This window comes from Polistes fuscatus, unplaced genomic scaffold, assembly GCF_010416935.1.
Source record: "Polistes fuscatus isolate 324 unplaced genomic scaffold, CU_Pfus_HIC Scaffold10, whole genome shotgun sequence".
In the NCBI taxonomy this organism is placed as follows: Eukaryota; Metazoa; Arthropoda; class Insecta; order Hymenoptera; family Vespidae; genus Polistes; species Polistes fuscatus.
In genome coordinates, this window is record NW_025112998.1 from 7,608,671 (window position 1) to 7,620,996 (window position 12,326).

At 27.3% G+C, this 12,326-nt stretch overlaps 5 protein-coding genes across 7 annotated transcripts; 1 reads left to right on the forward strand and 4 right to left on the reverse strand.

The window, feature by feature from the left end:
• Positions 1-7: 7 nt before the first annotated feature.
• On the reverse strand, positions 8-5,598 carry LOC122526145 (chitooligosaccharidolytic beta-N-acetylglucosaminidase). Of its 2 annotated transcripts, XM_043649356.1 has the most exons (7): positions 5,509-5,598; positions 4,516-4,705; positions 2,311-2,719; positions 1,511-1,954; positions 765-1,273; positions 542-675; positions 8-400 (listed from the first exon to the last, which is right to left on the reverse strand). In XM_043649356.1, the coding sequence occupies exons 2-7, from the start codon at positions 4,590-4,592 to the stop codon at positions 165-167; spliced, it is 1,809 nt and encodes a 602-aa protein (XP_043505291.1). In that variant the 5' UTR covers positions 4,593-4,705; positions 5,509-5,598; the 3' UTR covers positions 8-164. The 2 variants fall into 2 exon arrangements, with proteins under 2 accessions (XP_043505291.1, XP_043505292.1); XM_043649357.1 differs by lacking the exons at positions 4,516-4,705; positions 5,509-5,598 and adding an exon at positions 3,096-3,701.
• On the reverse strand, positions 5,238-6,444 carry LOC122526146 (mediator of RNA polymerase II transcription subunit 10). The gene is made up of 3 exons (XM_043649358.1): positions 6,173-6,444; positions 5,932-6,015; positions 5,238-5,830 (listed from the first exon to the last, which is right to left on the reverse strand). The coding sequence occupies exons 1-3, from the start codon at positions 6,292-6,294 to the stop codon at positions 5,641-5,643; spliced, it is 396 nt and encodes a 131-aa protein (XP_043505293.1). The 5' UTR covers positions 6,295-6,444; the 3' UTR covers positions 5,238-5,640.
• Positions 6,445-6,654: 210 nt separating this feature from the next.
• On the reverse strand, positions 6,655-9,111 carry LOC122525961 (condensin complex subunit 2). Its single transcript, XM_043649001.1, has 2 exons — positions 8,938-9,111; positions 6,655-8,802 (listed from the first exon to the last, which is right to left on the reverse strand). Exon 2 carries the CDS (start codon positions 8,665-8,667, stop codon positions 6,655-6,657), a length of 2,013 nt encoding a protein of 670 aa, XP_043504936.1. The 5' UTR covers positions 8,668-8,802; positions 8,938-9,111.
• A 222-nt stretch (positions 9,112-9,333) lies between these two features.
• On the forward strand, positions 9,334-11,000 carry LOC122526147 (epimerase family protein SDR39U1). Of its 2 annotated transcripts, none has more exons than XM_043649359.1 (7): positions 9,334-9,366; positions 9,569-9,633; positions 9,714-9,820; positions 9,922-10,192; positions 10,315-10,580; positions 10,665-10,778; positions 10,848-11,000. In XM_043649359.1, the coding sequence occupies exons 2-7, from the start codon at positions 9,609-9,611 to the stop codon at positions 10,950-10,952; spliced, it is 888 nt and encodes a 295-aa protein (XP_043505294.1). In that variant the 5' UTR covers positions 9,334-9,366; positions 9,569-9,608; the 3' UTR covers positions 10,953-11,000. The 2 variants fall into 2 exon arrangements, with proteins under 2 accessions (XP_043505294.1, XP_043505295.1); XM_043649360.1 differs by lacking the exon at positions 9,334-9,366 and adding an exon at positions 9,392-9,410.
• A 241-nt stretch (positions 11,001-11,241) lies between these two features.
• LOC122525962 lies at positions 11,242-12,193 on the reverse strand. Its single transcript, XM_043649002.1, has 2 exons — positions 12,097-12,193; positions 11,242-11,963 (listed from the first exon to the last, which is right to left on the reverse strand). Exons 1-2 carry the CDS (start codon positions 12,191-12,193, stop codon positions 11,242-11,244), a joined length of 819 nt encoding a protein of 272 aa, XP_043504937.1.
• Positions 12,194-12,326: the final 133 nt, after the last annotated feature.

Genomic DNA, 12,326 nt, shown 5'->3' on the forward strand with positions numbered 1-12,326 from the left:
AAGAAGATTAAATTTAATCTTATTATTACTTTTTGTATTATAATTAATTTTATAAACTTAGAATAGAAATATTCAGTTGGTTAAAATCCAAGTCCAGTTATGCTAATTATGTTTTAATTAATGTCATCTCATCTTAATGAAATTAAGAGATGTCTCATTAATTGTTAATTTTGATAACAATGTCCTTGATTCTGAATGCACCATTCAGGTTCTAATCTATCAGCATTAATACCTCTTTGAACGAGTCTTTGTCGGTGTCTTAATATTCTATGTTCAGCGTGAATCCAAGTAGAAGCAGGATCAGACCAAAGTCTTTCTGCGAAAGCTGCTGACCTGGGCCATAATCTTGAGTCAACTGAAGTACTGTCAACTTGTTCTGTCCAAAGTGTTACCTCTCCGCCTAAGAAACAAGATTTGTTTATCAATTTATAGAAGAAAAATAATGTTTGATCAGCTATCCAGTGGCACCACATTGATGTCACAAACCAATGTATCCAAAAAATAACGAACGTTAAAAGCGTTAAGACAAAAATATATTTACCTAGCACAAAGTTCTTCTTATTAACACCAAAACCTTGTTTCATAAGAATGGTAGACGGAGAATTATCGTAAATTAATTGCCACCCTTTGTATGGTGAACACCAATTGTTACCTTCACCAACCCATGCTCCAAAACTATATTAGGTATTGAATATATTAATTTGTATTTCCTTTTTGGTTTTTTCTTTTTTTCAGAAAGAATAGAAAGATATTAATTGACTTACCCGCAATCAAGGTAAAGAGCATCGTAATTAGAAATAATGACCTTGAAATTATTGCTTATTAATCTACCAACAGTAACGTCAGTACCAGTCGTCCAGATTTGTACAATATATTTCTGAGAATCCAAGTATTTGATATTTTCTACATTGGTAAGTCCACTAGTCCATATAATAACGGGAATTTCTTTTCCTCCATTAGCCAAAGTTAACTTATCAAGTGCCTTGTTTTGGAAATAATTCCAGAGCAAATAGAAACTCGATTCTGATAAATCCCATCCTTTAGCGAGCATCCAATTCTTGATCATATCACTGGAGTTCCAACAATTAATATGGACCTCGTCACCACCCATGTGGAAGATATCTGGATTGAAATCATCCAACATTTCTTTGTAAATACCTTCAAGAATTTCATAGACTTTGTCGCTGGTTGGATTTAATTGACCGCATGGTGGTTCAACGCAATAATTCGTCCACGGTTCTGCTTTGAAACATACCGTTGTATTGTGGCCCACCTATTCGTATTGATTCAAACAAATTCATTAAAGATGAACAATAGAAACATCATTTAAAAATAATCATAAATATTTAAGGAAGTTACTCATCAGATTATCTAATCGATATATTAAATCTAATCAATCTATTGAACTTATGAACTATAATAAATGCAAGTGTAAAGTCTGCTGAAAAAAAAAGAAATAAATCTATATCAAATAAACTTAAGCAATAAAATTAATAGAATAAATATTTACCCATTGCCAACCTTCACCAACATGAGCAGGTGCATCGAATTCTGGTAAAACACGTACACCTCTTAAAAGGGCAAATTTTACGATATCCTTAATGTTTTCCTTCGTGTAGACTTTGTCCTTGCTATAGGCACCATATTTGGTGAACAGTGGGTAGGTTTTACTTTCATATGGGAAACTATGGGAATCGGTGATATGCCAATGGAAAGTATTCATCTTTGACATGGACATTGCTTCTATGGTATTCTTGATTGCTTCGACGCTAATAAAATTACGACTGGTGTCCAAAAGGATTCCACGATAAGGATAAGCTGGTTTATCTTCAATGTGAGCACTACGAATGATCTGTATTTTATCACTCAAGTCGTCGAATACTATTAATTGAGACAATGTTTCCAAAGCATTTCTAGCACCAAAATAAGTCTTTGCTGTTATTGTCACATCCATCTACATGATGATTGTAAAAAAAGAAGAGAAAGACATTAAATTTAAATAATCAAATAGATATTAATAAGAATGATGATACAATAATGAATAATTTCGAAGAATGAATATCAATTTGTAATAATTTATTAAAAAAAAAAAGGAAAGGAAACAAAACTTGTAAAAACTGGTATTAAAGATGTTTGACGAAATCAAGAAAGAATGTCATAAATTTATTGTTTTATTTCAATCGAGGGATCTTAATTTACATATTGATTCTTTTTCGATGAATTATTCATGAGATAAACTAATAAAATTTTTAACATCAGATAGATAGAGTATAGAAAAATAAAAGGGGAACGAATATAAAAATAACTTACCGATTTGTCATCGATCTGATAAATTTGTAATTTGTAACTTTCATCGGTGTCTAATGTCAATTGTACATGATTCAATTCTTGAATATCATTAACATTAATTATCAAACCAACTCCGCTGTTGTCAACAGGTGTACCAAGTTTTTTAATATTTTCTTTTAATATATTAATGTTCTCTTGTAGAAGATCTCCTATTTTCGTACTTAAATCTATGCCATTTAATCTAATGTCATTAACATTGAGCGGCAATATCGAATTAGCCAAAGATAAGTGTCCTGTTGGTTTTGGCCATAAAGAGCCACTGTCACCGCATAATAATTGACATACTTTCAAAGACATCGGCGATGATATTTCTTCTGTGATCTCTTCTTTTAAACAATATCCACCATTGCACTTGAAATGCCATGGCGTACTGCGAATAGAATTGTAATTGTATTAAATGGATTATAATTCTATATTAAAGATTAAAAAGGTGTATGTGTGTTTTTTACAATAATTATTATGATATATAATTTAGTACATAATACAGTTATCAAAAGTCTTTTACAACTAAACAATTAATTTTAAAAAAGAGATTAATCTAAAACTATAATATTACGATAATAAATACTTTATTATTATCATTTTTTAAAAGTCACTGATAAGTCATAATAATATAAAAAAAAATACTACTACTAATACCGTGTTATAACGTTTGTTTATTACTACGATAAATACTATGTTGATATAAACAAACGCAATAAATTCCACATCTTGCGTAAACAAAAGTATAAGATAGTTGAACTTACAATTGTAGAGAATTTTTTTAACAATACTTTATCATCCTCGATCGAATTCGATATCACTTTTAACAAATACTTTTAATTTTATCGATATCTCTTTAAACAAATTTTCTTTTTTCATTTTGAACGTGGCCTGCTTTTCTATTAATAAATCGATATTATATTACTTTCATCGTAAAAAAGAAATGAAGATAAAAACTTGTGAGTACACAGTGACAAACTTTGAAGATACACAAATCGAATTACGCGTCTTACGCCCGCCATTTTTTTCTGACCGGTCACGTGACTTCTTTAAAAAAATGTTCTTTTTTCATTTTGAACGTGACCTGCTTTTATATTAATAAATCGATATTACATTACTTTCACCGTAAAAAAAAATAAAGATAAAAACTTGTGAGTACACAGTGACAAACTTTGAAGATACACAAATCGAATTACGCGTCCTACGCCCGCCATTTTTTTCTGACCGGTCACGTGACTTCCCGGTTATTTAAAAAAAAATTCACGTGCAAACAGTGAACACACGGTCACAATTTCAACGATTTCTAATCGAAAGAACGGTCAACGTGATACCGATCTTTCACCGACCGGTTCTTTGCGTAGATTAAAATCTTGTAATACTTTTAATATTTTTAATATTTTTAATACTTTCAATACTTTAATACTTTTTTATCATATATTTATTGTGTTATATTTTTCTATTTGTATAGAAAATCATGTTCGAGTTGAAATTTAATTTATTTCGTTGCGGTTCGTAAAGATATTATTTAAAAGAAATGGCGCATTTTTTTTTAGATATCTCGATAATTCCAATCGATATATATCGATCAACTAAATATATTTATATAAGCATATATAAATAAATAAATAAATATAGATAATATTGATTTTGAACCATACTTTGAGAAGATTAAATGAAAGTTAATAAGAGAATTTAACCGCGACATAGAAAAGTGATCTTTGATTAAGCAACAGCATTCACCTTAGAAACTTACAATTTATGTGTGCATATCTAATTTAAATAACAAAATAATCCCGCCAATTATTAAAAAACTGCTTTCGATTAAAGTATGAAAATATTTGAAATATTTTAAATTATTTCTTATCGTAAAACGCAATATAAATTTATTATTATATTATAATATATCATATATTATATTTTTCGTATATTTTTTTATGTATAAAGTTTAAATATCTATATCTTTTAAGATATATATATCTTAAATAGTAGTCCAACACATTTATAATTCCTTCTTTGAATAATTCTACAAGATTAAAAAAATATGAATAATTTAACATTTTAATTCGAAAACCAAAATTACTATTTTTAAATATATTATCTGTTATATTAAAAAGTTTATTACAATAATTATATTAGTAATATTTATAAATATGTGTATATTAAATAAAAAAAAGGTCCACTTACTTATAAACTTTCTCAGCAACGATGAACTCGCTACAAGCTTCTAAAGCGAGGACAAATATAAATGTTATAGCAATCATGTTTCTTTCCTTTTCTCGGAGAATTCTACCTATCACTAAGAGAGGCTGTTATCCCTCGAATGAATGCCCACATCCAAGTTGCAAACACTTTTTATCCTCCTTGAGGAGAACGACTTCGCGTGAAATCAGAATTCAGGTGGAAGGGATAAAATGAGTGGGAGTAAAACGAGTGGGGAGGAAGCAGAACATATATATATATATCAAATGAAAAGAAAAATTAATAAAAAAAGCAATTTTAATCTTTTCGTATTCTGACAAATTCTAAGTTGTTTAATCCTATTAAATATTAATGGTATTTCAAGAATTGATCATATCAAAATTAAAAATCGTCATACTTGTATTTAATTTTATAGATAATAATTTAAAATGTAAAAGCAATCATTTTGATTTTCAAATTGAATTAAAATGTTATTCATATTTTTGTATTTATTAATATAATTAGACAAATATTATTACCATCTTGTGGAATTTTTAAAAAAAGAGATTGTAAATACAATTATACACTGATTAGTAACAAACATTCATATTATAGTAATACGTTAACTGTCGAAGATTAATCTCACAAAAATTGATTAATATATTCATTTAATATTTTTTAATAATTTTTCATAAATAAAAGGATGCAAATAACTTTACGCTTATATATTATAAAGTATACTAATGTAATTTCTTCCAAGTATGACGTAAGAAATCTTTAAAACTTTTTACAGTTCATTGTCGGTGACTTCTCTGTACTGTTTAACATATTAATTATACTAAAATCTTAAAACCTTTAACTTTACCTTTAATATTAAATTGTACTATTAATGAGAGAGATCAAAAAGTAAACGCAAAATATATAATTTAGAAACATATCAGTATTATTCTTATTATTATTATTATTATTTAAATTATGAATAGTAATAAAAATGATTACCATTTGTATCTAATATATACAAAATAATAATCCATTTCAATTAAGCAAACAAGATCTGATAATGAAATATTTCATACACATGTATAATACATATATCAGCCTTAGAAAATCGTTTAATATTTAGATTCTTCTTTATTCATCTCCACGTACTGCTCTGTATTTGGCTAATTCATTTGGAAAAACTCGATTTAATTCCACTAACATATTAGCTTTAAATTTCCTATATGCGTCTATCTTTCCTTTAACTTGTTCGTTCTTAGTTAATGCTTTTTCGATACAATCTTTAGTATATAATTGTGGATTTCTACCTTGATCAATATAACTGAAATGTAATAAATCATTAGATATATTGTTTTATGATAGATATTAATCATTAGATATGTAACATGGAATTATAAAATACAATGCATCATAACAACTTACTCGAACACTTCCAAAGGAACGTGTACATCTTGAACTTGTGATTTGAGTTTATCTATTTCTTGTAATCCATTGACTAATCCTTGTCTAAATAAAAAGAAAAAGAAACATATAATTTATAAAAACTAAAGCATAATCTCTTTTATTATACGTATTAAATTGATAATAATGAATCTAGAAATATAACCTATTTTGATAAAATTTCTTAACCAAGCATATATGTATATACATATTTGATACTTACATTTTTTGATTAAGAACGTTTTGTCCCTGAGGTTGAAAATCACTAACTATTATACGAATCTGTCGAACATTTTCGATAAAAAGTTCTAATTGTGTTTCTAAATTTTCCAAAGGAGAAGCCATCTTAGCTGTTTACAAGCAGACCTTTACAAATGTAGTAGTAATTAGAATTTAGTTGGGTTAGGTTAGGAGCTCCAACTAATCTATCTAGATACGCTAGAGCCTTTACAGATGTCACTGTATTTTTCATGAAGAATTTCTTTCAGCATCATTAATTTCAACATTCATTGATGCAATTAATACCAAATTTGTTTTTAATGTTTAAAATATTACTCTCTCTAGTCATTATATATTTTAATATTATTAAAACCACTTATTAGAAATATACTGAATATTTTTATTTGTACTATTGTAACAAATTTACAAAATTATATATTTAACTTTTATAAAATATATATTTAAAAATAAATATTCTCTTACAGATTATTTAGTTTCTATAATAATATCTGAACTATCTGGAAGAGAAGAAAGCGTTAAAGATTTTTCATTAGCTAAATGAAGCAAAGATACTATTGCAATGGGGAGGCTTAAAGCTTCAACATTGGATTTAGAAAGTTCATTAGGTAAAGTTTTATAAATGTCGCTGAAAGCTACGGATTCGATTATTTTATCATTTTGCTGCTGCGTTTCTTCTTTATTATCAGTATTAGTTTTCTTTTTCAACATAGATTTCCATATTGTTTTCTTTAACTGATGCATGTCAATTTTTTTGGCACGTAAAGGATAGTTTGCATAAATTTTATTAGTTAATGTAGGCGCTGTTACCAGATTATCATTAGTAAATGGTGTCAGATTTTCTATTATATTTTCATCTCCATCTTTTAATTCATCTAAATCATTTCTATCTTGCATATCGCAATCTGCGTCTACACCAGGACAAAAGTTAGACATATCATTATCATTGTTATAATCATAATCTTCTATATCTTCAGGCAATTGTGCTGAATTGTGTGGATCTTCTGAATTACGATGCGAGGAGATTAAAGGACAAAGATATAATTTAGTTAATTGTGTAATATCGTAATGTATATCTTCTGGTAATGTTATTTTCTCTTCCTTCCAATTTTGTCTGGCTGTTTTAATGTTTATTTTATTTACTTTGCTACATAAAAACTTTTCATTCAGTTCAGATTTATCTTCGTTGGTATATGTAATTACAAATTCTTTTTTCTTCTTAATTGCAGCCTGTTGGCAAGTTTCCACTACTTTGCTATTACTTAAAAATGTTTTGAACCCTTTATGTTTCCAATAAGAAGGTCCTGCCCAATGAATTGAGTTTATACTTTTATGTAAGAAAGAATATTCTGGCATTTCCTGATCAGTTATTTGCTCGGTCATAATTTTACGAAAGTCTACAATATTTTCCATTTGTTTCGGATTTCTCGCACACATATCTTTATTACCCGTATCTGTTTCCACTTGAGAATAATTCGCATGATCAAAATATTCTTCATCGGAAGGCATACTGGCGTCAAGATCAAAATGAAATCTGTTTTCATCGTCTGTTTGTACAGGCTCTACGATTTCTTCTTCATCTTCTAATGACCATCTTAAAAATTCAATATTAGATATGCTTGGACACAGATCTAACTGAGAAAGATCCTCTATCTTTGATATAGTATAAGTTGGAAAATTTTCATTATCTTCATTTGTTTCATTTAATTGATCTAAAATAATATCATTGCATGTATTATGATAAAAGCCTGAATTAGCAAGATGCGGTAGCACTATTTGGTAGAGCATATCAGACGAACATAAATCCCCTTTTCCCATAGCCATTCGTGAGGGTAAGATTGTTTCTATAAACCCATTTAATGCATCTTCTGTACTAATAATCTTCTGTTTTCCTCTTTTCTTTTTTTTCTTCGTTTGACTATCTACTTCTTGTTCTTGTTCTTCTACGTTGTTATATTCTTCTGTCTCCATATTGGTTAAATTATCCTCCTTTTGTTTATCCAATGCACCAGCCATTTTTAAAATATCTATGTACATACCGTCAACACGATACCCATAAATTTTAGTACATACATCCAACGATGTACTAGCCATTTGCAAGTTAGTTATTTCGGAATTTCTTTTAGTAACCATGTATGTCATAAAATCAATCATTTCTAAACTAAATGCATTTTTATGATTTATTTTATTTTCAGTGCTTAATTTGATATATTGGGATATGAGCTCGGTCATCTTAGGTTCTGGCATTTGTGCCAAAGAGCTCAAACCTAAAGATTGTCTTTTTTCATTAGATTTATTAATAAATGATGTACCTGAAGTAGCATCACGTCTCAAAGCTAAGCGCTCTGCTTCATCATCATTTTCTAACAACGGAGACAAATTATTAAATGTGATAGTTTTTCTACGTAGTGGCGAAGATGTAGATGTAAAATTTTTCATATTTGATTCCACCACCATATTTGCTAAACTTTTTCTAGCCATTTTTGATAATTTATATTTAATTATATATATTCTAATTCATCTAATGAAACACACTTTTATAAAAACAAACTTTTTTCCTTATTCTTTAATTTTTTTCTTTTTCTATTGTTGTATGACAACTGAAGAAATGTAATCCTAAACAAATAAATCAATTATTATTAAATATTAAATATAAAAAATAATATTAAAAATATATATATATATATAAATCAATATTAGATATATCTAAAAAAATTAACAATATATTATATTAATTACACGATTTTTTACCTTACATACTATAGAGAAAATGTTTTGTAAGTAAAAAAACTAATAACTTTGTTTTACTTCAGAATTTATTCTTAAATTCGACAGTTTAAGTTTAAATTCGTTTATACGATCTGATTTGTCAAAGATTATTATTTTCTCTATACAGTACCAACCAATAAAAATGAAACAATTGAATAAAACTATTCGGTTAACACAACGACCAATCAAAATAAACCACTAGTAAATAAACCACTGATTGGTGAAAATTAAAAAGTTAGAATTCACATTTATATTATCGTCTAATTGGATGTAGCTTGATGTTAATTTTAAATACGCCATAAAGTGTAAAACCCGGGATAATATAAATAAAAATAAATTTATTTTACTATATATATATATATATATATATATATATTTATTCGCGTTTTCGGTTGCACACATAAAAAGAGAGTTATGTATATAATCTAATGCAAATAAATGCAGAAATAATAATTGTTTGTGTATTGTCATATGTGTGCTAAATATTAAAATCCATTGCGTATCGTTTAATATTTGAATTTACTTATTTTTATGTGTATCAATTAGAAATTTAATTGTATAGGTTAAGTTTATTATGAAAATTATTATAAAAATTGAATGTTCTTGTTTCCAGGTTTACTAATGTGGTTGTTTTAAATAAACAATTAGAAAGAATGTCTTTAAAACACGTTGTTATAGGCAAGCTTATATTCTTCTTCTTAATAATAATGGATTTTTAAATATCTGAGTAATCATAGATAAAGTTGTATAATTCTTAGGTGGAGGTACTGGATTTATAGGGAAACGTTTAATAGACTTATTATGTCAACAAGGTATAACGTGTACAATTGTTTCACGACAAGCAGGTCCTAACAGAATATCCTGGGTAAGAAATTATTTTTAGTATAAAAGTTAACAACAATTCTTTTTTGAGTTGATACAAAAAGTAATGCAATTTTTGTTCGATTATCCCTACGAATTCTATAGAAAGATGTAAAAGAAAATGGTCTTCCTAAATATACGTCCGCTGTAATTAATGTTGCTGGTCAAAATGTACTTGATCCAACAAAACGTTGGTCATCTGAGTTTAAACAAGTTGTTATAGATAGTCGAGTAAAAACAACTGAAACCTTGGCCAGAGCGGTCGAAAGTACAGATGCAAAAGCTTTCGTTACTATCTCTGGTGTTGCATATTATAAACCTAATGGTACAACATATACCGAGGAAAGCGAATGTATACCTTATGATTTTTTATCAGGTAAATTGATAAATTAAGAATATAATGCGTTTGTGATATATTTATGTACATTAAATTAAAAAAATTACATGTACAACCTATATATATATATATATATATATATATATATATATATATGTTAGAACTTTGTCGTGACTGGGAAGCTGCTGCACAACTTTCGAAGGAAAGTAAAATTAGACAAGTCACTATTAGATCCGGAGTAGTGTTAGGTAAAGATGGTGGTATGATTAAACAAATTTATTTGCCATTCTTACTCGGACTTGGTGGTCCTATCGGTACTGGAAATCAGTATATGCCATGGATACATATTACCGATCTTGTTAACATGTTTCTCTTCGCTATGAAAAATGATAATGTTCATGGTATTTTAAATGGTGTCGCGCCTGAGGTAATGCAAAACAATTTCAAGTAAACAGAACGATTTGTAGTTGATGTTCTTAAATGATAGGTTTATTATTATATTTTTTAATAGCCTGTGACGAACAAGGAGTTTACGAAAGCATTTGCTTCTGCTTTACGACGACCAGCTATAATACCTCTTCCAAGTTTTGTTTTAAATGTAATGTTTAGTGAAGAACGAGCAAAAGTTAGTATCTAATTTTTGTCATATTCTTATATAGAATTTTGATAGTGTTTAATATGAAATTTTTAATAGATGATATTGGAGGGGCAAAAAGTACTTCCTAAAAGAACTGAAGAATTAGGTTTTCAATATCAATTTCCTGATATAAATAGTGCCTGCAAAGAGATCGTCAATTAAGTGATATTAATTAGTTATTTATCTGATTAAATTTATCAAATTATACAAGACTTATTTATAATTAATAGAACATATGTAGTAAAGTGCTTATGTATAAATATAATTATTATGTGTTTTAACATAATATTTATTGATTAAAATATATGCAAGTAAAAAATCAATACGAGTTGATCTAATTATAAGATACAACTAACATAAATTTATATATCATTTGATCAATATTAACAATTAATATCAAGCATGATAATAATACACAATTACATAAATAGATCATAAATGCAGGATTTGTTTAAAATAATTTTAAATTAGTTTCACGTTCACAAGAACATACAGATATAGGTTTCATACATTTAAAATAAGTTAAGGATGTATTATTTTCTGTATATGGACCCTTTCTTAAATGCTTTTCTTGACAACTCTTAAGAATCTTTTCAGATCCCAGTAACGGCATACTAAGATTTTGTTGTAGCGAATGTTTAAAATCATTCATTTCATTATTAGATCGTAAAGTTTCTTTGGATATGGAATTAGATCTATATTTTTTAGGAAACTTATTGAATCGTTTCTTTTCTAAATCTGAAACAATAACAAGCTGATCGTATGGATCACTTGGAAAACAATCCAAACATTCAATTCGACTCATATTCAAAAAATAATTAATTTCTTTCCTTAACGTTTGTACTTCTTTATGTGTTAACCCATTCATATTGATAGATACAGTTTGTCCACTTTTATGAACAATAAATAAACCCAATTCTACAGACACTCCAACATATCTTATGTCGTTTAATTCCATAATGATGGATTGTTTATTTAAAAATTTGCAGCATAACTTGTCGCTCCATGTGTATCTTGATATAACAGCTTTGTTTGTTTCTTTATTTAATATTAGATCTTCCCATTCCTCTAAAGTATCCAAACAAAATGTTATTTCCCCAAGTATTGAAACGACCAGAAAAAAAATATTATTTGTCACGTGATAACATATCCAAATGAAAAGAATTGTGTATACTGTAAAGCAAAATTATTTTTTAATAAGTTTGCCTCAATTTAATCAATGATCATAAGAAATTGTTACGACTATATTTAAATATTTATATTAATTAAAAAAAAAAATAAATAAAAAAAAGTCATTGCATCTTACAACCAAATATGAGCCAGGTTAGGAATCTTGGTCTTCTTGATATATGAAATTTATTTTTATTTAAATATTTGATTTCTGGTCTGGTTAATAAAATCATTGTATTCAAAATTTAACATAGATTTAGTTTGTAAATATTTGAAATAAAAAGAAAGGAACTATGTATTTAAAAGAGAATTTTGATAATTACATGTATTAACAAAAAGGATCATAAACAACATAAATTAATGCGC